This window comes from Lucilia sericata, unplaced genomic scaffold, assembly GCF_015586225.1.
Source record: "Lucilia sericata isolate MDLA Ls3-8-SP2 unplaced genomic scaffold, ASM1558622v1 Contig000655F_arrow, whole genome shotgun sequence".
NCBI lineage: Eukaryota > Metazoa > Arthropoda > Insecta > Diptera > Calliphoridae > Lucilia > Lucilia sericata.
In genome coordinates this window covers 79,359-104,535 of record NW_023994660.1, presented here as the reverse complement: position 1 = coordinate 104,535, position 25,177 = coordinate 79,359, and the positions used below count along the sequence as shown (strand labels likewise).

General features: G+C 28.6%; 5 protein-coding genes across 10 annotated transcripts in view; 3 read left to right on the top strand and 2 right to left on the bottom strand.

The window, feature by feature from the left end:
- Positions 1–25,177, top strand: part of LOC119607078 (mRNA-capping enzyme) — a 35,616-nt gene that overhangs the window by 7,655 nt on the left and 2,784 nt on the right. For 4 of the 6 annotated variants that reach the window (XM_037960837.1, XM_037960838.1, XM_037960836.1 and 1 more), the window contains exon 1: positions 25,015–25,173. The exons of the other annotated variants lie outside the window; for them this stretch is intronic. The gene's annotated coding sequence lies outside the window, so the exon portion shown is untranslated. Of the gene's footprint in view, positions 1–25,014; positions 25,174–25,177 lie in introns of those variants that run through there. 6 annotated transcript variants of the gene reach the window in all.
- Positions 7,109–14,539, top strand: LOC119607083 (ADP-ribosylation factor-like protein 2-binding protein). The gene is made up of 3 exons (XM_037960846.1): positions 7,109–7,841; positions 13,846–14,133; positions 14,201–14,539. Exons 1-3 carry the CDS (start codon positions 7,822–7,824, stop codon positions 14,412–14,414), a joined length of 522 nt encoding a protein of 173 aa, XP_037816774.1. The 5' UTR covers positions 7,109–7,821; the 3' UTR covers positions 14,415–14,539.
- LOC119607077 (WD repeat-containing protein 6) lies at positions 9,647–13,288 on the top strand. Its single transcript, XM_037960834.1, has 3 exons — positions 9,647–10,076; positions 10,142–10,870; positions 10,979–13,288. The coding sequence occupies exons 1-3, from the start codon at positions 10,004–10,006 to the stop codon at positions 13,171–13,173; spliced, it is 2,997 nt and encodes a 998-aa protein (XP_037816762.1). The 5' UTR covers positions 9,647–10,003; the 3' UTR covers positions 13,174–13,288.
- On the bottom strand, positions 14,615–16,307 carry LOC119607082 (uncharacterized protein C18orf19 homolog A). The gene is made up of 3 exons (XM_037960845.1): positions 15,684–16,307; positions 15,479–15,624; positions 14,615–15,417 (listed from the first exon to the last, which is right to left on the bottom strand). The coding sequence occupies exons 1-3, from the start codon at positions 16,154–16,156 to the stop codon at positions 15,245–15,247; spliced, it is 792 nt and encodes a 263-aa protein (XP_037816773.1). The 5' UTR covers positions 16,157–16,307; the 3' UTR covers positions 14,615–15,244.
- Positions 19,061–23,461, bottom strand: LOC119607081. Its single transcript, XM_037960844.1, has 3 exons — positions 22,791–23,461; positions 19,886–20,083; positions 19,061–19,787 (listed from the first exon to the last, which is right to left on the bottom strand). The coding sequence occupies exons 1-3, from the start codon at positions 23,055–23,057 to the stop codon at positions 19,254–19,256; spliced, it is 999 nt and encodes a 332-aa protein (XP_037816772.1). The 5' UTR covers positions 23,058–23,461; the 3' UTR covers positions 19,061–19,253.

The following is a 25,177-nucleotide window of genomic DNA, read 5'->3' as shown; positions in this document are numbered from 1 at the left end:
CAGTTCCAGTTCAGTTCCAGTTCAGTTCCAGTCAGTTCCAGTTCAGTTCCAGTTCAGTTCCAGTTCAGTTCCAGTTCAGTTCCAGTTCAGTTCCAGTTCAGTTCCAGTTCAGTTCCAGTTCAGTTCCAGTTCAGTTTCAGTTCCAGTTCAGTTCCAGTTCAGTTCCAGTTCAGTTCCAGTTCAGTTCCAGTTCAGTTCTAGTTCAGTCCAAATTCAGTCCTAGTTCAGTTCCAGTTCAGTTCCAGTTCAGTTCTAGTTCAGTTCTAGTTCAGTTCTAGTTCAGTTCCAGTTCAGTTCTAGTTCAGTTCTAGTTCAGTTCTAGTTCAGTTCTAGTTCAGTTCTAGTTCAGTTCTAGTTCAGTTCTAGTTCAGTTCTAGTTCAGTTCTAGTTCAGTTCTAGTTCAGTTCTAGTTCAGTTCTAGTTCAGTTCTAGTTCAGTTCTAGTTCAGTTCTAGTTCAGTTCTAGTTCAGTTCTAGTTCAGTTCTAGTTCAGTTCTAGTTCAGTTCTAGTTCAGTTCTAGTTCAGTTCTAGTTCAGTTCTAGTTCAGTTCTAGTTCAGTTCTAGTTCAGTTCTAGTTCAGTTCTAGTTCAGTTCTAGTTCAGTTCTAGTTCAGTTCTAGTTCAGTTCTAGTTCAGTTCTAGTTCAGTTCTAGTTCAGTTCTAGTTCAGTTCTAGTTCAGTTCTAGTTCAGTTCTAGTTCAGTTCTAGTTCAGTTCTAGTTCAGTTCTAGTTCAGTTCTAGTTCAGTTCTAGTTCAGTTCTAGTTCAGTTCTAGTTCAGTTCTAGTTCAGTTCTAGTTCAGTTCAGTTCTAGTTCAGTTCTAGTTCAGTTCTAGTTCAGTTCTAGTTCAGTTCTAGTTCAGTTCTAGTTCAGTTCTAGTTCAGTTCTAGTTCAGTTCTAGTTCAGTTCTAGTTCAGTTCTAGTTCAGTTCTAGTTGAGTTCCAGTTCAGTTCTAGTTCTGATCTAATTCAGTTCATGTTTGGTTTTATTCAGTTTACAAGGGACTCTTACAATATTAAAGCGTCTGACTTAAATTAATTCGAGATTAGCCTACAGTATTTTTATATAGAATCATAAATCCCCCACTAAGTAAAAATTTTAAAATCCCAAAAGGTTATGAATCAATATTTTATTATTCTGAGAGCAAATATAAAATATAAACATGGCCGACTTGAAGTTTTTTAATAAAATTTTAATAATGGTCTTCCTTTAGAACTGTCCAGATAAACTTATTGTATTTATAACATACCCCGAATGATACCGAAATACTTAAGTGTTTTCAATAAAGTATTTTATTACTTAAAATATAAATATACCATGCTAAACGCCAATTTTTTAAGTTTTTTTTTTTTCTTTATATAAAATTCAAATTATAAAATTTGTCTCATCATAAATATTGAAATCTAGTATCTGAAACTTTCTAAGCACATTTCTCGAAAATTATGGATTATTTCCTAAGGTATAAATTCGTCGTATTGAATACCCTATTATGTGGAAGTTATAATAAAATCACAGAATTTTTGAAATTTTCCATTGAATATATTCTCCTAGCAACTGGTTATATGTATAAATGTTTTGATCAATTTAGAATTGTTATTATACTCAAAACTAAATTAAATTGTGAAAATTAAATTGGCAAAAAAAATATACATACTAGAAATATAAAACTATAAACAATTTAATTATGGCACAATTTAACAAATAAACAATCAATCAGTCGTCATATTCCCAAAAAATACAATATTTATTTTAAGAGAAATTTCCAGAATTTAAAAATATATCAAAAAATTTTGTCAATTAAATAAGCGTTTAAAAAAATTCAGTCAATTTTGCACGTATTACATTTTTATTACCTGTACAAATTGGCTGTTATTTCTGGGAAACACTTTGAAAAAATCCCCCCATATGTTTATTTTTAAATAAAGAATTTATCTGTAAATAAGTTCTACGACCTAAAGATATTATTACTCTGATAATGAAGCACCAACAATGATTTATTATTTAAAACCTAAATAAACATTTATGGTGTAAAAAAGGTAAATATTACAATTTAAAAGAAATCAAAAGAAAGCGATTGGAACAAACATAAATAAATAGCTGAGTTATTCAATATAAAATAATATGAATAATATTGAATTATTTTTACTTGGGTTGTATTTCAACAAAGTTTAAAAATACTTCATCATCATTCCAATAATTGTACAAATATACGAGTTATTTTTATGGCTATGATGCCACATTTTCAATACATATTAGGGTGATCGATTATTCGACATTTTCCAAAACCCGGTTTTCGAATAGTTCGAATAGTTGACATTTAAAAAAAACCGGTTGATATTTTTCAAATACAGAAAAAACCGGTTAACCGGTTTTTCATTATAAATAAAAAAATATATTTTAATTTGAAAAACTTAATGTTTATGTTTAAATTTGATTAATAAAACATGGCCCGAAATGATTTTTTACAGTTTAAAAGATTATAACTTTAGATCTAGTCGTCTGATTTACATTATTTCTTTAATATAAAAAAATTAGGAAAAAAGTGGGACACTTCTGTTAAACATAAGGTACTATGTAATCCTAGCTTATTTTAAAAGCCCTGTTTAGGAAATTTGCACAGGCATTCCAACACTTCCATAAAATTTCAGCTGCAAATTAATTATTGTAATTGGAAGATAATTTAAAGATTGATAAAATTTTATCAAACAGTTATCAATTTTACAAATAAATTTTTTTAATTAATTAGGAAAATCAAAAAAGTTTAACAAAGGAGCTGTAGAAAAATATACGCTAGTTCCTCGACTCGAATATTTTTAAAATTTAGACGGGCTGTATTATTATTATTTACTTAAAAATTTCATTTAAATAATCTTTGAATATAAAGCAAATAAAAGTATTCGAAACCGGTTTTTAAAAAGTGAAAAAACCGGGTTATTCGATATTCGAAAAATCAACATTAAGAAAAAACCGACACTGGTAAAGCAGAAAAAACCGGTTTTAAAACCGGTTGAAAAATCGAGTCGATCACCCTAATACATATGTATGTACGTACAAACCTATGTATATATTTCAAATATGAAAATCACGTTCACGTTTCTACTTAGAAACACAAACACACCCTCTTTTTGATATCTCTCTACAACTATCATTTTATTTCAAGTACATTTTTATTTGACATAGTTCCAAAAACAAAAATTATTCAATGAATTTGAAAAAAAAACACCAAACTCCCGACTTTTGATAAATAGAAAAAAACGCTTATCATGGTTTAGTCTTGGGCCATTTAGCATCATTTACGGGTTCTTTGTAGGAGATTTTTATACATTTAACTGATAAGAAAGAAATTCTGTTTTTATTATTTGCTTAATTAAGCAAACATTGAATCAATGAACTATGAGAATTTATATTTTTTAATTAATACTGTTTAAAAAAATTACAATAACAATGTTTAAACATTGAAAAAATTAACAAATAATTGTAGGCATGAGGGTCTGGCTTGTCACTCTATAATAAATGACATTCAATAGTGATTGTACGTACCTCTGTTTAAAACGAGGGCTGGTCATAATAATGATGTTAACATTTCTCATTTTTTCTTTTTCAAAGATTCAACATTCTCAACAAAAGTTTTTAGATTTCATTCATTTTATTATAACCAAATAAATCTAAACTAAATAATACAGAAATTGTTTAAAAATGTGCGCAGTACCAGCATAATATCTACCCTGAGATAGATCTCAGTTATACTTATTATTCTGAAATTGTTTTTAAAAATTTGTATTATTTTCGTAAACTAGACTTAGGTTAGGCTTAAGTTAAATGAATTTAAATGAAAATTAACTTTCATAATAAGAATAAACAGAAAATCCCTGATAAAGTAAAATTTTCAAAACGCCACATTTTATCAGCCCCCTAAAATAAAAATTGTGAATTTTTTATAAAATGTTCGGAAAATAATAGGATATTTTAAGAACTTGAATCTCTTAAGTTACAAAATTTTTTAATAATTTGAGACTCATAGTGATTGGAGCAATATACATATAATTAAGTAATAGTATTTTTATATGTTATTGGAATAAATTTAGTATAATTTATGATTTATACATTATACAATTTAAAATTTAATAATCTTCTCGTTCACATTTACAAATCCGATGATAAGAAAACATTATAACATTGTCCGATTTGACCTTAATATTTGATATGGGAATTATATTTATAGTAATTAATATTCCTTGGAAATTAAAAATAAAACACAAAACAATTTGTATTTCACCAATAAAAGTACAAAATTTAAAGAAAAATCTGTTGCTAACACCACTCGAATAACATGTATTGAATAAGCAATAAAAACTTTTTGTGGATATGACTCAAAATATATTTAGTCTGGTCAGTCACACATATGTATACAACATTGATGGAATGTTTGTATATTTGCTTTATTGCACGTATTGATGAATGAAATCATGAGTTCGGTCCCGTACATATTTTAAAATTAAAACAAAACAAAAACCGATTAAAAGAATTTCTGGGTATTTCTGGAGAAAATTTTATTCTTTCATCATAATTCTTTATGGCAACTTTATGTTGCGAAATTCACCAAAACAAAAATGTCCTTGACAAACAAAATGTCATTTACTTGTTATCAATTACACTTTCTTACCGTTATCCTGATTGAAGGAGAATTTATATCAAATGACAGTAAAGCTCTAACTGCCACTTAAGCCCCCTTCACACGAGCACACAAGTAATATGATCTGTCAAAATTATGTGTAGAAGAGAACGGATGGGATCGTCTAAACGCAATATGTAATGAAACCATCACACATTGAGAGAAAATACGGATGGAAAATTTGACAGTCGTATGGCTCTCTTCATTTTTTGAAATGATTCAAAAAACAAGCAAGTCGCATTAGATCAGGGATGTATTTTTATGTAAACACATACAAAAAAAAGTGAAACAGCTGTTCCATCTTACTTTGTTATTGTTTTATACCAATCGTGTAAACACAAAAAATATAAATCATACGACTTTTATTCTCTTTTTTGTCATACGGATGGAATTTCATTTTACTTTTTCATTAGACTTGTCGTACGAAAAGTGTGACCGTGTGAAGGGCCCTTTAATAGCAAAATTGTGATAACTGTGTTAACTCACTTCTTTTTATTTGCCAAAAATTGATCTAGTCATTTGTCACTCCAGAGAAAAAAAACCTAGTCCAATGAAATCAATATATGACAACCTTTTCGCTTAAGTTTTTTTATGTCTACTTTCCAGATTACTTGGGGACAGTAAAGAGACGACTGTCTTCGCTCTCTCTTACAAAAGAGAAACTTAAGTTACGACAGTCTACACTCTCAATTGCAGGAAGTACATTTGTAAAGAAAGGCGAATTAAAGCCAACCAGTCGGTTAGACATTTGTGGAAATGACTGTCATTTTTGGATGCATTCACTCTTCGTACTTTGCCAGGCAATGTTACAAGATATGACAACCGTGTATACCTAGCTTACATAAGACGAATCATTAATCAAAGTTGATAGGAAAAATATTTTTACGACGCAAGTCAATCACTTTATACATACACTGACAGGCACAACTTTGATAAATTTTCGAATCCGTACAGGTGTCATCTGCAACCTTCCATTGCAAATATCTCATGTAAATGTATATACATATAGGTATATATCGAACCCTTTTCGCACAAAAGACGTAAATGACAAAAACTAAATTTTACAGGAGAGCATTTTTTTTAATTATCTTCGAAGAAGGACATAGCATTACTGCAAAACTCCGTTAATATATATTATTATATCTAAACTATAAGATGCAATTTGTTTCGATTTTATATTTACGCTATATCCGATTTTTTTGTCGCTTACGTCTTTTTTGCCGAGACAAATTTTTATGATATAAACAAAGTTGAGGCGGTTACGTCTAAATTCTCTGTTTAAAAAAATAAATTTTTTGTGTATATCTTGATATAATTTGTATATATCTGAAATTTAAGAGTATAATAAATATTTTGTATAAGATTTTAAGATGATCTAGCGATATCCGTTGTCAGTCTGTTTGTTGAAAACCGGATAGGTTCCGAACGTTAGGAGCTAGAGCGATGAAATTCTCCAAAAATGCTCATTGATGACAAATATTGTTTGGTGTTAAAAATGGGCAAAATTGGTTCATGATTTCACCTAGCTCCCATATAAGTGCCCCTGGAATATAGTTAAAGCATTAATAAATATGTTGTTTATGTAGTAATAGCTGTAAAATTTTGCAGAAGTCAGTTTTATTTACCTGTAAATTACGTTGGGAAGTATGAAAGATATCAGGCAATATTTGACCCTAGCCTCCATATATGGATTATTTAAGAAAATGACTTTATGACCATAGCTGACTTAAAAATATCAGTATAGCAACGAAATTTGATGTATGATGTTGTTTTAGGATGGGTTCATATGTCCCTCATACATAAAATAAGTTTACAGTTAACAAATCTTTCAAAAATTAAGAAAGTATGATAAAATTCTACAAAAATGATTTGTTTTTGAAACTAATCACGCGTTTAAATTATATAGACCTTGGTCCACAATTGACCAAATCCCTCGTTAAATGCCGTATTCTAAAATTACCCAGATATCCACATTAATATCCATACATGGTAGTACAATTCGCCATATATCGAATAAATAAGTAAATTCTGGTAGTATCGATTCATTAAGATTTCATATATATAGGACCGCCTTCCGAAATCCACAAACTTACAACCAAATATAAGAGTTGGTTAAATGGTAATAATATAAATGCAATGTAATTAGTAATTAGAATGAACTATATTCATTAAAAGTTATAGAAAATTATAAATTTCAGCACATAAATTGCAATAGCATAGTGATAATTACATGAATTTATAATAATTATACTCAGATATGTGGCATTTCACTCACAAACAAATTTAATACGTTAATTTGTTCAAAATTTTTCTATAATTTAATATATTTTAAAAGAAAATTTAGACGTAACCGACACCTTGCTGTTACAAAATTCATAAACAGAAAATAAATGTGTACTTACCTCTTTTTTCTTTTTCTTGTAAAGTTGAAACTATTGGATCTATAGCTACGAAATTTTCAGAGATGATGCTAATAGACCTAAATTATAGATTTCTATAAAAAAATCGAAAATTATGTCGCTTACGTCCATTTTGCAAAAAGGGCTCGATATATATATATAAATCCTTAAGGAAAGTAGGGTATTCTGTAATATAAACCCATGAACTCATTATTATTTTGCAAAATAGTTTTTAATAGATTACAGCGTTGTCGCCATTGGCGGTTAATTAACATTAATTCAGGCATAAATGTAAATTTTTCACAATCTACGTAGTACTTTTTTAATACCCGCCAGACACAGACCGTATAATAAACAGATTAAAACTCTCTTCATTTATTGAAAGCACATTTGACGACGATAACAACAGAAATCTAAAAATACCAATAAAGTTCGTAAAACTCGTTTCAATTCCGACTTGTACGTACTTCGCTCATATTTACATAAAATGCTTTTAAATTCGGTTTTAATAAATGTCAAATTTGAAACTGGCAACAAAACTACTTGGCAACATAATTTAAAAATAGCACGTGTTTGAAATTTCACATGGATCTTATGAAATTAATTCCACATAAAATGAAACAACAAAAATATAAATAGAAAGAACTGTATTAAAAAGAATATAAAAAACATAAATACATAAATATTGAAGAGTATATAGTAAAGAGGGGCTCGTTCTGCTAAAAAAAAATGAAAAAGAAAAGCATAAAATTATGGTCTACATAAATAAATAGTAAATAATACTGCATAATTACAGAGAATTTAAAAAAAATCATTGAGTACGTTGTTAAATTTTATATACTTTCAAAGACGCTCTTTTTCTCATATTTGGTTTTGTATTTTTTATTTCTACACATGTGTATATTTTGTATATGTATAAATTCTTATTCGTATCCACCGACTGCCTGTCTGAATGAACGTCTGACGCAACAATTCCAGTCAGTCACTGACACGTTAGCATAATTCAGTTTCATTTATAAATGTTCAATATTTAACGCAATACGTACAAGTCTGCGATGTTAAAACAATGTTCGCTCGTAAAATTTGAAATCACGTTATTCACCAGCCATAAGTCGTGTGACTTGATTTCTTTATATGAATTTCTATCGGTTTGTACTTATATGGAGAGGAGGTGTACGAACGTACACTCGTTCGTTCCTACGTATATTTATTTCTGCGCAGAATAATATCACTGAAATAAAATATATTTTGCTGCTTAAGTTGAAATTGAATACAAAATCAAAAAAAATAAAATGTCGTAAAATATTAAAAAAAATTAATTGAAATTAAATATTCAGTACAAGTTTTAACAAAATGCAGTTACATATATAAGTACTTAAAGCTTTAAAACAAAAAAATAGAATACCCTACTTATAGTGGGATGTAGTTTTTGACCTTGACGTTTAATGGGTTAAGCTGTATCAGAATTATAGTATTGAAACAATTTTTGGTTACTTAGTTATTTATTTAGTTAGTTAGTTAGTTAGTTAGTTAGTTAGTTAGTTAGTTAGTTAGTTAGTTAGTAAAAGACAAACTCTTATAATATTTAAAAAGTACATACACTTCTATATTCTGTGTTCACATAAGTGAGTTATTGAAACAGAATCTAAATTTTGTAAATTTAAGTCCATTTTTGACCGACACTTTATTTAGAAAAGTAATTTTTACTTATTTTTATTATTTTCTTTTAGTAAATTTTCTTCCAACTAAAATGAATATTGTTCATGATTGTTTCAATTAAATTAAAATTAGCAATGATATAATATTTTGTAATAGACAAAATACCGTTTATGAAAACGAAATAAACATTTCAAAATACTTTTTATATTGGAAGAAAGCTAATTATTTTACTACCGAATAACTTTATTTTTTCAAATTCAGAAGATAAAGATTTTTATAACTTTGCCCAACTAGATATTAATTTGAAACAACAATAGTTGTGTTTTGCTGCTAACGTTCAAAGGCAATTTCATATAAATTTAAAATTTATACACGTTAGGAGTTAACGTGTAAAATTATACAAGTTAATTTTAACTTCGATAAAAGTGCTACCAATTCAAAAATAAAAATACAAATATGAATGTGTGGATGTCAAATAATAAAAAAATATTTTAAAATTAAATTTAAATTACAAAAAATTAACAAATGAACAAACATTTTCAAGATATTGTAATTAATTTCAAGATTTAGCTGATTTTTTCTGCGAGGTGATGCCAAGTCAGGTAATGTTCGTTTTGTTGCTAACTTTGATCGTTAATATTCAATAATAGCAACAAAACACAGCAAATATTAAAAATTCCTGAACAGAAAATAATTTTGCAACTATGAAGTTATTTTAATTTAAAATCATTACTTAACGGTTGTTAGTAGACAACCAAACGGTTTTCGTATCTAAAAACGACGATCAGCTGTTAAGATGATGAGAAAATACAGAGTTGCAAAAAAAGTATTAAATACCAATAATAATATAAACAATAAACATGTTGTGATTCAACTTGTGTTCTTAAACATTTGTTGACAACATTAAATTCCAGAGAACAATCTGCTGTGCACAGAAATTTCATCAAGCGGTGCACAGCAATATTATATTTTTTATATGTGCTGCGTCAAATGAAAGTGGCCCTAGGGATACGCAGCAGCCTAGGTCCCATAAGAAATACTCGTGTTTGTGTGAGGTGCACAGCAAATTCTGCTTATTCGCAGTAACTCTCTCTCTAGCAACTTGAATGAGGTGACAGCAAGTGACAATTTGTGAAAATATTTCTATGTGGTTTCAATAAATGTCAATTTTTTCATATGTGATTTGACATATGAAAGATATCTGTATGCTTCTCGCACAACAAAATACGACTTGTATTCCAAATTTTTACATTTTTGAAATGTCAAAATGACAACATGGGCAAAGTAATAGAAACTGTGACCGATTCAATAGCCATTGAAATCCTGGATAATTTTACCATATTAACCAGTAAGTCCATAAATAATTGCTTGCAAATACCCAAAATAATGTATTTTATTTCCACAAATCCAAAGGTAAAGGCAACGAATTACATTTGTATAGAAGGAATCCCAAACAAGAAAACGTGTTTGAGACAGAAGTGCTGGACATAAAACTTACAAATAAAGTGCATTGCATAAGGAAGTCCACACAGCCTGATGTTAAACTGTTATTAGTTTATGGTGAAAAGGAGTTTGCTTTACTGGAATATAGTGAAAACTATGAATTCAGAGAATTTTATAGGGCAGAATTAAGTGATTGGATTAGTTGTGGTTTGTTTGTGAATGCAGACCAAGAAGAAATTGTGCTGCTAACAGCTCATAGCATAATATTGAGATTTTCTTTAAATGTTAAAGAAAACAAATGCGAACTTAAGGAGCGGGTCTCTTGCACCGACAAGTCAACATTATATTGTGCACATTTATATGGCAAAAATTGGGATGAATTGGTGGTATTTGCTGGTAATGCTTTTGGAGAGCTGCTTATCTGGCAACCTAAACAGAATGAGGAAAATAAGGAAGAGCCTTTAAAACCTAAAGCAGCACCTTTATTACACCGTATTTCGGCCCATAATGGTGTTATATTTTCAATTGATTATGACCAGTCTTCGCAATGTCTTATAACCACCAGCGATGATCGTGCCATAAAATGGTGGAAAGTTGAATTTTCTTCTGAAGGCAACTGGACTGATGCGAAGCTGCGAGCTTTATCAAGTGGTTATGGTCATGTGGCTAGAGTTTTTCAAGGACGTATTATAAAAAATGGTGAGTTTTACCTTCTGAAATTTCAGACGAAATTTGAATAAGCATTGTGATTAAAAAACAAAAATGTGTATGTATATTAAATTAAAAACTGCTGTTGCATGTCTATAGGTCCCAATATTTATGCTCTCAGTGTGGGGGAGGATTCGTACTTTTGTCTATGGCATAAAAATGGACAACTTCTGTTTAAAAGACGCCAGCAATATGGAGCCACAATTTGGAATTTTGTCTACGACAATAATACTAAAACCATTTACACCATTGGCTCTATAGGAAATTTAGTGGCTTTTGGTTTAAGCCGAGTGCTGCAAGAAACTCAACTACCCCAAAAGGAAACTCTTTTACCAGCACTAACAGAGGGAGCTGCTACGGAATATATAGCAAAAATAAAATTTCTAAATGCTAAACATTTAATAGGAGTAACAAATCAAAATAATTTAATGACCTCCATACATAAGGGAGAGGAATGGCTTAATTGGGAAAAAGTGCCAATAACAGTAAATTTTAAATGTACGGTAATGGAAGTATTTGAAAATCGTATAGCTATATGTGGCTACAAACGTTTGATTATCTTAGAATGTCAAGAGAACAGTGGAGAGTTTATACTATTACATGATGAGGAGTTGCTTAAGAGTGTAATAAGAAGTTTTGTGTTCTTTAGCAAACAGCAATATTTATTATGTGATGATCAAGGCAATTGTTTAATATTTGAAGACTCGCTAAATAATAAACAAACTTTGGAATTGCCCAAATGCAAGGAACCTTGGCTGACAACGGCTGTAAAACTGCAGCAGCAACAATATATAGTAATAAGCAATAGACAAGGCAATTTGCTGCTGTATCAGCTTCTACAAGAAACCAATAATTACGATTTAAAACAAATCATAAAACACCCTCATGGCAATTTAGGAGCCACTAATCTACACTGTCTGCAAGAAACCTTGAACTCGGCCTTAATACGCTCTACTGGCCATGATGGTGCTCTAAATATCTTCTCAATTGACTTAATTAATGCCACAATGCAAACTTGCTCACGCCAAATTATACCCGTTTCCTGGGTTGAATATATTGAAAAGTGCTATAATGATTTGGATTTATATCTAGGATTTAATGACAATCATTTTGTGGCTTGGTGTAAAGAATTTGATTTTCTGCTGCAGTTGCCCTGCGGTGGTGGTCACAGATGTTGGCATTTTATGATAAATTCCAAGGACTTTAAAATTTCTCTAGCATTTATCAAAAATAAAAGAGTACGTTTTTACGAAATGCCTTTATTAAACAAAGAGTTAACCACTTTACCTTTGGCTAAACGTTGGCATATAGCACCCTGCAATATAATGGAAATATTACCCAAAACTTCCCATTCATCGCAAATAGTAGTAACAGCGGGAGATGATAATCTGTTAAAAGTTCATACCTTCAACCCATTAAATGGTCTTAAGGAGAGCAAAGAATTACATAATCATATATCGAATATAAGAGCCCTTAAACTTTTACCTTTAAATGACAATGAATTCTTAATATTTTCTGGAGGCGGTCGGGCCCAACTTTGTGTTTCGAAAGTAAACTGTAGTAGTTACCACATAAACGAATTGATTAATTATACTTTAAAACCGGATAGCAGCAATAAAACCAATGATAAAGAATATAATTTTGATCCCGAGACTCGTTTAATGGCTTTGGACGTTAAATCTGTAAATAAGGAGGAATATGAAATTTATGTGGGTTGTTCCGATGGTTTTATAAGACATTTAAAACTTAATTTAAAAACCATGGAAACCCAGTTGCAAACACAGTACTTCTATGGCAAATGCATTCTACAATTGAAATATTTAGCTGATTTAGATTTAATTATAGTGGCCGCCACTGATGGCCTTTTAAAGTTCTATGATAGTAAAATTTCGAAATGTTGTCATCAGTTGCAGCATCACTCTAGTGGCATAAATGGTCTCGCCGTTTTATATAATTCCTCAAATAATTGTTTAAAAATTTTAAGTGGTGGTGATGATCAAGCTGTTTCTTATACGGAATTGTCAGTCAAAAATTTGGACTTTGTGATATTAAATGAATTCCATAAACCTTATTTACATACCGCTCAAGTCTGCGCTAGTGCCTTGAGTTCCTGTGGTCTATATGGGTTTACCAGCGGTGTGGATCAGATGCTGCATAAACTTGATTTGAAAACAGGTGAAGTTGTGGATAGTTTTTACTCATGTGTGGCCGATATTAAAGGTGTAGCTTTAGCCGATTCCGATGTTTGTTTGCTATATGGCTGTGGTTTGCAAATTTATGCATTTAATTGTTAATATTTGTAATATAAAATGTTAGTTTTTAATAAATTGGAAAAAAATTAATAAAATGATCATATTATTAATAAACTTAACAATTAATTAATAAAATGAACAAGTTTTTAATTAAAAGTAATTAACTTTTTTATTTGTCTATGTACTAGTCTATAGAAATGTCTAAGAACTAATCTAAACCAGTCTATCGACTAGCATATAGACCATTCTATGTATTTTATAGATTCTAGTCCATAGATTTGTCTATTGTGACTAGTTCATGTGCTAGACTGTCAATAGACTATTGTCGAGTCTATGGGCTATTCTCTTGACTAGTTAATAGACCGTAGATTAGTTAGGGAATGACTGCATATGAAGAAGCCTATTAAATAGTTAAAGTAATAGTATAGTTACCAGTCTATGGACCGGTTTATTGATTAATCTATGTACTAATCCTCTACAGACGTTGGTGAACATTTGGTGTTTGTTATTTTAAACTGACAATAAAATTTAGTGGAAGAAATTTTTTAATACAGTTTTCCACACCTGTTAAATTTTTTATGGTTGCCTTGGAAACCTTTGTTGACATTAAGTAAACAAGTATTTACAAATTTATAAAAAAATAAAATAATAAAAAAAGTTATTCTTTGATAAAAAAAGAACTCAATAAAATTATATTTTTACCATGGATTATAGTGATAGCGAAGAGACAAACATCGATATTGTTTGCCAAACAACGGTAAATGAATATTTCGATCAAGTCATTGGTCATATAGAAGATATTGTTCTAAGCGACACATTTCAAAATTTACACGAACAATTCTTGGAAAGAAATTGGTCTAAATTCGAGTATAATGAAGAAAACAAATTGGAATATATGGATGTATTTGAGGAATACACCACAACATTTGAAACATTCTTTATGGAAGAGTTAAACAAATGTATGGAGGATTTCGATATGGAAAAATTTGCTCAGGAATTAAAGTAAGATTGGAAAATAGGAATGAATATAAACTAAAACTTGATTTAAAACCTTTATTTTTAATTGTAGCTCTTATGACTCTACAACAAATTCTTTGGGATTTGTTGATTCCGAAATTTTCGAATTATTGTATTCGTTTAGTAATTTTCAAATCTTTAAAGATTTAATGTTAGATTATCGTCGTAAGAAGGAGGGACGAGTACAACATTTAGATTTTAATATTCTCACAACAAAACCTATATTTCAAAGGGCTGAATTGTTGGAAGGAACTGTTGATAAGTAATCTGCTAATAATGTGAAATAAACGTGTTTTGTGTTTTCTAAATTTTTTTTTTAATTTATGGAGATTTTAAAAATTTGCATAAATATTATAATAAAATTCATACTCTATACTATAAGATTTTACTTAATTTGCAGTTTTATCTGAAAACAGTATTTAAAAAAGTTAATAAAACAATCAGCATAGTTTTTTTCAAATATTTCTATTTTAACATCATTTTAAATGATTAATTATTTAGCATAGTATAGTTATTAAATATATACGTTTCATTGTTAAAAAATAACATTAACAAATTTAAACTTAGGCATTTTGCAGATTTGTTAATTTAAACAAAAAAAAAGAAATAAAATTTTTTTGCAAAACTCTCTTTGCCACAAAATCTTCTCATCAAAAACCATTTGCTTTAACAAATAATACCAAACCTAAAACAATAAGGTTTTGTAGATTTTAAGCCAGAGAGCTCAAATTAACAAAACTCTGCTTATAAATATTAAAAAAATATAAATTTTTTTTCGAAGGATATCATTTTACATTACATTCTTAACACTCTCAGCTCCATAAGGACAATCTCTTTTAAGGGAAAAAAAATAACAAAAACACTTTCCATTATTAGACATCTTTATGTTGTAAGAGTTTTTTGTATTCATTTAAAAAGATTCTTTAGGGTTTTTAAGGAAAGGGGTTGTAGCAGGATGATGAGTATTTGAAATTTAGATTTCATTGACTCATGTGGATTATAGTATTTCATTTAATTTTAGCAAACTCACTGCAAATTTTGTTCTTTGGCTCTATTTGGGAGAGTTCGATTTAAATTTGCAGTGTATGTGACAAAATCATTTATTTTTTTGATCTTGTTGCTGCTGTTGTTGTTCTTTTTCGGCATTAGCCTTAACAGCAGCTCGATGGGCTTTTTGCTCTTCATACATGCGTACAAATTCCTCTTTAGTGGGTATTGGTTTGATATGACCCTGTTGTACTAAGTACTTGATAGAAACGGTGGTGCCGCCTGTAATTTTAAGGAAAAAGCTTTTAGAAAATTGTTTTTTTAAGCAATTCGTAACACTTACCCAAAGTGACTGCATAACGTACGGGAGTGGCTACCTTATAGCACAAATATGCCACTGCCCAATGACCCAAATTAGAACTTTGCACTTTTTCTATGATGGTTTCACTTAAATGTATATATTGTAAAAGAGAGGGTACATCCACTCCGCTAAAATTTAAAGTTATGTTTAAAAGAGTTTTGATAGATAACACATGACCTTTACTCACCTTTTTGACAGATAATAGAAGCCACACATCCAACCAGCAGAGGTCACCACATGCACTGGAATCAAGACATACCAGTACTTCTTATACATTAACTTAAACTTAGCAAATAAACCCAATTTGGAGGCTTCACCAAATAAGTCCACATCGGTGATGGCGGCTGATTTGGTATCAGACTTATTGGCTCTATCGGGTGCATTCTTTGTGCCAAATTGACAGCGTGTATTGTAGATGGGTGCACAGGCATGATTTTGTAATTGTGGCCAAAGCAAACTCTGTGTTTTAAAACTGTCCTTATTGCTGTAAATCGTGGCTGCTTGAGTTGGACTGCCAATGTTACGTATAAAGACAGCTGTGGAATAGTTTGCTGCACGTTTTAAACACCACAATTGCTGTTGTTTTAACTGATTACTACTCCTTATGACAGCAGCATTGTTGACTTTCAAAGCGTTTGTTGAGAGCTTTAAGGTGTTCATTCTGTTAGCTTATTTTATTTAGGTGTTAAATTTTAAAAATTATTTCGCTTTTTCGCTTCTTAAATTCTCATTTTTTCCAACCAGATGTACGTGCCCGATGTCAGTTTACTAAATAAATCAACCGGACATAGTTGTTTTATTTGGTATGATTTGTATGTATTTTGGCAGTGTTAGTAATAATTGTAGGTACAGTATAAATATAGAAAGCAAATGTGTGGAATAATTATACCGTTATTGAGAGATGAATGGGTATTCAGCATATCAATGAACATGTGAGCTGATTTAATTGATAAATTATATGGTTTTTATTAAATAATCTGTGATCACTTCAGTTTTCCATCAAAAGTCGTTTTCTTATTTTATGAAAATTTCAATATACTTGCAACATTTTAATATAAATATACATACTTAATTTATATTAAAATGTTTATATTAAAAAATTTAATTGTTATTAGTTCCGTAAATAGGCGACTGACCATTCAAACTTCAAAGAAATCTTTAAAACGAAAGAATATTAGAATTATGTTACCACATTTCTAGTAATCAATTTGATTTAATTTTCCGAATGTATAGAAAATTGTGATATTATTATTTCTTCGTAAGTCGATGTTAGTTAACCATAGGAGGGTAGATCACTCTAATTTCATTCATCGTTTTTTATTTTCAAAGTAAATAACTTGGGAATCAGAAAATGTATAGAATTTTATTAAACAAAAGTTTACTAAAGAAATCGTTTAATGAAATTGAGACGAAATTTACCACGGGAATTTTCAAAAATATATTCCTGGTAAATAAAACAAAATATTGTGTATTTAACTATACACATTTTTTAAAAGAAATTTAAAACCAAAAAACCAATTTCCGCTTTCTACGTGATATGTTTTTCCAAAAAAAAAAATACTAATTAAATTTATGATGTTCAAAAAATTTACAAAATTAAAACGCATGATTTGAAGAGCCAATATAAGATATTTTTAATATAAACACATGCAGAACACTTTGCACATGTATTAACGATCGTTTTTCTTTGTAATTTCTCAAATACTTAGGATCAATTAACTTTTCACTAAATAATAATTTTGTTAAAAAAATATACAAACACGAAATAAAGAAACGATCTAACCAACGAATCGGTAATAGAAAATATTTTTGGGTGAACAATGCAATTGAAATCTAACGATCGATGCATTTTCTTGCAAAAAAAAAAATAAAATAAACAATTGTAAACATGTTTATATTACAAATTTGTAATCTGTCTGTAGAGTTAAATCTAAAGGAAGCTGAAGGGGAAAAAACGTTCAGGTTGAATTATTTTTTTGTTTCGACAAGGTAATTTTCATGTGATTTGAGGGGGCAGGCGAAAAAACTGTACATTTAATAAATAATAAAAACGATGGTGTATAAAAATTATTTATTAGAGACACCCACCACCACTGTGTAGTATGGAACATATTTTTAATTCGTAATAATTATTTAAAAACATTTATATGTACATGTGAGTTAGTAGTAAGATAAATTTGAAGAATTTTAATTTTATTAATTTGTAGTTATATTTATACAGAAATGTTGAGTTGCCCTTTTTAAAAGTTTAATTTTTTTTAATTATTCATACAAATTAAAATTCTATTTTTTGCATTTTCTTTCTATTAGCTATTATAAATATTATTTTTTCATAAATTTTTTTTTTTTCAATTATAATTCAAAATTTGTATTTATTTTAACTAAATTCATCAATTAATTAATTGCGATGGCACCTACTCTCTTTGTATGCAAGAATATAAACAATTTAATTAAGTGTTTTGTTTTTTATGCAAATATAAACTCTACTAATATAATAAATTAATCAGTTGAAATGTTTTTTCCTTTTTATAAACCAACCGCTAAAAAATCTAATAACATAATAATTTTTTTTTGTTTTATACTTAAGCCACAAGTATAAACAATTAAATTAAGTAAAAAAATAAAACAAAATGATCTGCCCATATGTCTATTGAAATTTGGAAAAGAAAATAATATAAATAAAAACAATAAACAGGGAGTCGGTACCAAAAAAATGTTTAAATGAAATCATTAAAACAAATAAAATGCCAAATAGCAAAAATAAATAGAAATGATTGAAATAAAAGAACGATTGAACAAAACAAATTTGTATATGTTCAAGTTTATTGAAAAATAAAAAAATGATAAGATACGATACTCAGGTAGTAGATAGATAGATAGATAGATAGATAGATAGATAGATAGATAGATAGATAGATAGATAGATAGATAGATAGATAGATAGATAGATAGATAGATAGATAGATAGATAGATAGATAGATAGATAGATAGATAGATAGATAGATAGATAGATAGATAGATAGATAGATAGATAGATAGATAGATAGATAGATAGATAGATAGATAGATAGATAGATAGATAGATAGATAGATAGATAGATAGATAGATAGATAGATAGATAGATAGATAGATAGATAGATAGATAGATAGATAGATAGATAGATAGATAGATAGATAGATAGATAGATAAATAGATAGATAGATAGATAGATAGATAGATAGATAGATAGATAGATAGATAGATAGATAGATAGATAGATAGATAGATAGATAGATAGATAGATAGATAGATAGATAGATAGATAGATAGATAGATAGATAGATAGGTCATTTACCTCTACATATTTTCTTGTTTATGTTACGTGTGATAATGCAGTTTAATGGGTAGTGCAGTGTACAATAATATTCCTAGAAAACATTAATTGAATTTGTTTGCGAGTTCATTGTCAGCAATTTTTTTAATTTTTTTCTTTATTAAAAAAGAAATCGTTTTTGTATAAAAGTTGCATATATAAAAACATTATAATTAAAATAAATCAAAATGATAATAAAAGGCGAAAAAACACAAGTTAAATTTATAAACAACATTATTTTTAAATATATTTATACTATTTTTTATTCATTTCCTGTTTTTATACATATTTATTAAGGATGCTGTGTACGCCACCAGCACATGACGTTTACACTCAACCACATTATATTCATTAATTTAAAACCTAGAGCGTATGATTGTTTTTTTTTTTTTTCTTTGGATTTTATGGTGCCGAACTCATACGCACCATTGCAGGCACTTGTAAAGCGTCCAATCTTTGCAAACGTTTACGTTTCTTTTCCATCAATGTTTTTGGAGGCGCTGCACTTATCAGAGGTTGGGCACACTGTGGTACCGGTGTGCTAATGACAGCCTGTACCAGAGTTTGTGTGGCATTTACTGTCGTATTTGGCATGTGATAGATGCCAGATTGTCGAAAAAGTTTTTGTCTTATACTAGGTCTTTTAACGCGCAAATCTTTGGTGGCATAATGTGATGATTTCTTAGAACTTGATGAGGAGGTGGTACTGTAACCATCACTGTTCGAAGCATTTCTGTGTTTGCGATGTTTACGATGATCATTGTTTTTGAGTATCGATGTGGTAGCCGTTGACAAGTGATCTTTATTAATTTCATTTTCAAAATGCAATAATATTTCGTTGGATAATTTTTTATCATGCGACTTTTTAGACTTGGATTTGGATTTTGCTTCTAATTCTTGTTTATTTTTTATGGCCACTTCTTCCAAATATTTTTCCTACAAGTAATATAAATTAATTCTGCATTAATATAACAGAAATAGATTTTGAAGATCAGTTAAAACTTAAGATTATTTATTTTATTTCCCATACTTACAAACATTTGTCTTCTGGCTTTATCACGTTTAGCCAAGACCACAACCCAACCACCAAATGACAACATTATAACGGCCGGTACTAAAACACCAGCCAATTTGTTTTCAGGGTTACGTATCCATGCATGATAAATCGCTAAAAATATGACTAATGAAGCCAAAATTACTGCTACCAAACGACCATTGGCCTTGCGTTCTTCCTAAAATTAATTAAGAATAAAAAACATTCATTCGTTCAATCATATGGTGATCATAAAAGCAAACTAAGATAAAAAATTGTACATATGTAAAAATCTTTTTATAAACTGGAAAAAATAGATCATCATCGAAAAAAAAAACACCAACAACAAAATATCTTATTTTCAACACCTTTAAAAATTATGTGAAAAATGAATATTACAAACATGCACCCAAACACATCACGCCACTTTGCTTTTCATCCTAACAATCGACGATCGTTCCATAAGTTTATAATTATTATAGACAATTTTAATATTGTTTACATACTTTTGTAGTTTATTAAGTTTTTAATAATTTAATTTGTTCACTCTTTTGTTTCTCCACTTTCATACCATAACGATGAATTGCTTGTTATTTGTAATCTCTAATCTTAAACAGTTTTAATTATTTTTCAAAATTTTTGAAATATTTTGTTTGTGAAGCGTCTACCTCACATTTTTATTATTTTGTAGTTTAAATAAATTGCGCTATAAATTTTGTCTATATATTTATTCTATTGCAAATTTTGTTTATTTTTTTAAACAAATTTAGATTTTTTGTTTTTAAAACAATCTTAAGTTATTTTTATAGATTTTAGGTCATGTCACATGTTATTGATTTGCATTCAATTCGTTGTTATAGATAGATGTCTTGAATGAAAATAAACAAAATTTATTTGGGATTTTCTAAAATTTTGTAATAATATAAATTATTTCACTTTTATTGTAATTATTACAATTTTCTCTTACAAGATTGTTCTAATTTATTTGTTCTATTTATTTTTTTTTTTACCAAGATTGTTCTAATTTATTTGAGCTATGCATTATAAAAAGTTTATGTAAACTTTGAAAATTTCCCTACAAACAATGAAATTTTCATGCACCAATAAAATATACTCTTATAGTTAATAGAAATTATTTACTAAAGAAATAAAAAAATTCAAACCTAAATATTTCTTCAATTAAAACTCTATACATATAGAGATTTTTCGTTTTGTGTTACGGAAATGATTTTTATAACACAGACCAGAGTCCAAAGTAAAATTTTCTAAAGGATTAAGTAGCGCTGAATCCGAATCTGTCCTCTTGAAGAAAGAATAAGACATAAGAATGGTTAAACCTTTTAAAGTCGACAGATTGAACTTCCAGATGACGGATGAATAAAGCTGTTATAGCGTCTCAAATATGACCGAAAATGTTTTTTTTTTTTTCAAACATCATGACGCGATATCTGGAAAACCTAATGTAATTGATAAATTCTCATTCGGCGCTGCTTAATCCTTTAAAATTTGTCAATATCGGAAGCGTCTTTCAAATACCTTTTATATGATACCAAATTTACAAATACATACATACATCTTTTGCTAGAAATATGTAAAAATTCATGAAACATCAACAACATGAACTAAACATCATTGCATTTTGAGTCCACCCTAGAAGTTCGGTCGGCCAGTGTCAAACTACCTATTAAACTTACCAATTAGGGTTACCCCTAACCACCGACTGTGCTTGTCCTACGAGGAAGCCAATCGTCACCCCATAGATTACGAAGAGACTGACAAAAAGCTCAAGTTTGTATTTTAAGTGTCCACTCTCTCGCTTACCAAGGGGACACTAAAGTGACGATTATCTTCATCCTCGTTTAAAAAGAGTGGAAATCACTGTCTTTTTCTGATGCATTGACTCTTTTTCGAGCTGCTGGGAATGTACATGCATATGTATGTATGTATGTATGTATGTATGTATGTATGTATGTATGTATGTATGTATGTATGTATGTATGTATGTATGTATGTATGTATGTATGTATACATGTGTTATAGACAGAGTCACAAAATATATGTATTGTTATGTCATAAAGGTAAATGGTTTTATATGTTTGAATCAATGCTTTCAATGGTAATCGCAAGCAATCGTTTTAAGCACTACTACCGTTGTCGCTAAAATACCGAAATTTAAGAAATCAGTAATACTTAACTAGGGTTACAAATCCGTTCAAAACCTTCATTTGTTTCAGGCTCTAAGAACATTTAAAACATCGTAAGTTATGAATCAAAGTATCATAAATTCAAATTGGTACAAATTATCTTAATTCCCCGAAAAATTAAATATTTGTGAATATAAGTCAGTTTCATTGAGTTCAAAATTTGACTGAATTTAACCATATTCTGAATTCTTATAGATAGCGAGTCGATTTAGCGTTGTGTACGTTTGTCTGTAATTCTTAATATTATCAAAATCTTTTCAAAAATATCAGAGATATAAGGAAAATGTCAAGGTTGGTATTCTGCGATTATGTCTAGGGGCATCATCGCCTCTCTATGAAATTTATGACAAATAATTTGAGTTTATTAACAAACATTCTTATAATTCAGTAACTTTCTAAAGTAATTTTTCTTTATTGTTCATTTTTTGTCCAATTTCCAAACAAATTTTATATTGTGCCCACGAGCAATGATTGTAAATATGTATGTACATTGTACACCCATAAAATATATTGGATGTGTAAACAAAAATATAATTTATTCCCATTCATTAAAACAATCGATATATTAAAAACTAAATTTTAAAATTCGTAATATGTATATTGGAATTAATGCGCAGTAATTTTGTTCCTTGATCTTAATTTTCAATGACTGCTTTTCATTATGTTTGATTTTTTTTGTTTGCATTTATAAATTAAACTTACTCGATTCTTTTTCTCCATTAATTCCCTTAAATTTCTTTGTATAATTTCTTCATCTGTCATGGATTCAAGACGTTTTTTAATGGGGCCCATATTTGGATCACCCAATGTCGTCGATGTTTCCGTTTTACTTGTAACGGTGCTGATCGATGACATAGAGGTGTTTTTAAAATTCGCTGAAGCAACATTATTTGTGGTAAATTTTATATCATTTTTTAAATTCGTAGTGGCAGCAGCATTCGTAGATTTTATATCACTTGTCATAACCATTATTTTTTTAGTTTTACTTTTTTTATATACAAGGGAAATTGATTAATATAAAATTTGTTTTAAATTAAAAATCCTTTCAATTAATTAACAGTATTCACATTATCACTTGTATTTGTACAGTATTCAATTATATGTATATTATTTATTAAATTTATTTATTTATTTTTTTTTTTTTTTTTGTTTCTTTAAATTTGTTTTAATTTTTTGATTTTTTCTTTCCGTTACTTAGCAACCTTGCATCGTTTGTTCAAAAAACCAACTAAATTGTTTGTAAAAATACGATTCGAGTATAACTCTTTGATTATATTAATTTCATGAAAATTTCGCTATTTTGGAGAAATAATCCAACAGCATTTGGACATAATAAACAATGTTCTTGGTACAATATTACTGTTGTTGTTGCTGTAAAATTTTCCAAAGAGAACAAAATAATAAACAACAATTTAAGAAAGAAAAATTGTCTGAAACTTGATTTTATTTTCATCAATATATTTTTTTTATTAGCGAATGGTATAAGTATTTTGTAGGTGCAGTGAAGGGCAAAATACTAATGTTTTTTTTTTTTGTTTTGTTATTTAAAATACAAATGCTTTCAAATTTGTTATGCGATTATGCTCAGTATTATTTATTGAAATATACCAATCAATCACGTTTTGTAAGAAAATATTTGATGAAATGTCAAAAAATACGGAGAATTCAGTGCTGTTGTAATTTATTATATTTTTATTATTAGTTTACAAATTTTCAGAAGTAGTCCAAACTTTAGTCAATAAATAACACTACATACATACATTGTACATGACCCCAAAGTAATCAATAAACTAGTGCTTAGACTAGTAGTTAATTCATCTATAGACTACACCATAGAACAGTGCATAGGCTAGTTCATAGAAAAGTCAATATACTAATTAATAGACTTCCATAAACCAATCAATAGACCTCTCTAGACTAGTCAACAGAATAGCCTATGGATTTCATTTTCATCTTACCGCCATCACCTTTTCGTTCTTCACTGTATTTAAGTATAAATATGTACATTTGTATGTGTTTACTTGATCATAAATTATCAGAAAAAATCACAATAAACAATTGCTTTGTATAAGAAACTGTTTGTTGCAAAATTCCTTCTCTTTTTTATACACATTAATTTTTTATTTTAAATTATTTTTATGTTTGTAACGGAAATTGAACTCGGAAATTGTGTGTTAGCGGAAAAATACATACAATCACGTCTGGCAAAACTTTAAGAAAAAAACTAAATAAATCAGCATAAAATTTTGTTTTTAAAATTTCCATGCATTTTGAAAATTAAACAATTTTATTTTGTTGTTATTGTTTCTTAACGATCATAAAAATGATCTTTTATTATTCAAACAAACGAAGAAAATTTGTATAAAAAACTAAAACAACAACATATTGTTGAATATTTGATTATATATTTAAGGATTTTTATGTGCTTAGAAGAATATGTTTAAAGTAAGAAAATATTTTAATATACAAGGAAGTTTATTTTTGTAAGATGATTATAGAGATGATGAGGCTGATTTTAATAAACATAAAATTTCCATTAATAAAATCATATAAAACCGCTTATGGGCTATAGGCAATGTTATAGTAATATATAAACTCTAAAATCGCCTTAGATCCTTAATTTTTATAATATCTACATATAAGCTGCGCACAATAGGCCCGATCGAGGCCTCGGTGTATTTTTACGTATTTGATATAAAATATATACTCCTTTCAAACTAACTAATTAACTATAATGGGCCAAACACATCTATCTCTATACTAAAAAAAATTGAATATTTACATTAAAATCTATGTTTCATAACCTTTAAAAATATCACAAAATATTTTTTATCACTCCTACAAATGCAACTCTGCATAAATATTTTCTAAACACCGATTACTTTCATTGCATACACAAATAAATTTCTATTTTTGTTTAAAAAAGAAGAAGCAAACAGCTGCTTTTACAGCAAGTGTTTTACTAAAATAATTTTTTAGATTAAATAAAAATTGTATTTAATTTAGTTTATATTTCGTATATTTGTTTTATAATTGTTATTTATTCATAACATAAAGCTTATTAAGAGTGACGAAAAATTGGAAGGTAT

Excerpts from the sequence above, each read along its gene's own strand:
- LOC119607083 (XM_037960846.1), top strand. The coding sequence starts at position 7,822 with ATGGTCTACATAAATAAATA. Across the intron at positions 7,842-13,845 it reads ATGGTCTACATAAATAAATA|TGATAGCGAAGAGACAAACA; the intron begins GTAAATAATACT and ends CATGGATTATAG. Across the intron at positions 14,134-14,200 it reads AAATTTGCTCAGGAATTAAA|CTCTTATGACTCTACAACAA; the intron begins GTAAGATTGGAA and ends TTTTAATTGTAG.
- LOC119607082 (XM_037960845.1), bottom strand. The coding sequence starts at position 16,156 with ATGAACACCTTAAAGCTCTCAACAAACGCTTTGAAAGTCAACAATGCT. Across the intron at positions 15,625-15,683 it reads TTCTATTATCTGTCAAAAAG|CGGAGTGGATGTACCCTCTC; the intron begins GTGAGTAAAGGT and ends TTTAAATTTTAG. Across the intron at positions 15,418-15,478 it reads ACGTTATGCAGTCACTTTGG|GCGGCACCACCGTTTCTATC; the intron begins GTAAGTGTTACG and ends TTAAAATTACAG.
- LOC119607081 (XM_037960844.1), bottom strand. The coding sequence starts at position 23,057 with ATGGTTATGACAAGTGATATAAAATCTACGAATGCTGCTGCCACTACG. Across the intron at positions 20,084-22,790 it reads TAATGGAGAAAAAGAATCGA|GAAGAACGCAAGGCCAATGG; the intron begins GTAAGTTTAATT and ends AATTAATTTTAG. Across the intron at positions 19,788-19,885 it reads AAGCCAGAAGACAAATGTTT|GAAAAATATTTGGAAGAAGT; the intron begins GTAAGTATGGGA and ends TATTACTTGTAG.
- LOC119607077 (XM_037960834.1), top strand. The coding sequence starts at position 10,004 with ATGGGCAAAGTAATAGAAACTGTGACCGATTCAATAGCCATTGAAATC. Across the intron at positions 10,077-10,141 it reads TAATTTTACCATATTAACCA|GTAAAGGCAACGAATTACAT; the intron begins GTAAGTCCATAA and ends ACAAATCCAAAG. Across the intron at positions 10,871-10,978 it reads AGGACGTATTATAAAAAATG|GTCCCAATATTTATGCTCTC; the intron begins GTGAGTTTTACC and ends GCATGTCTATAG.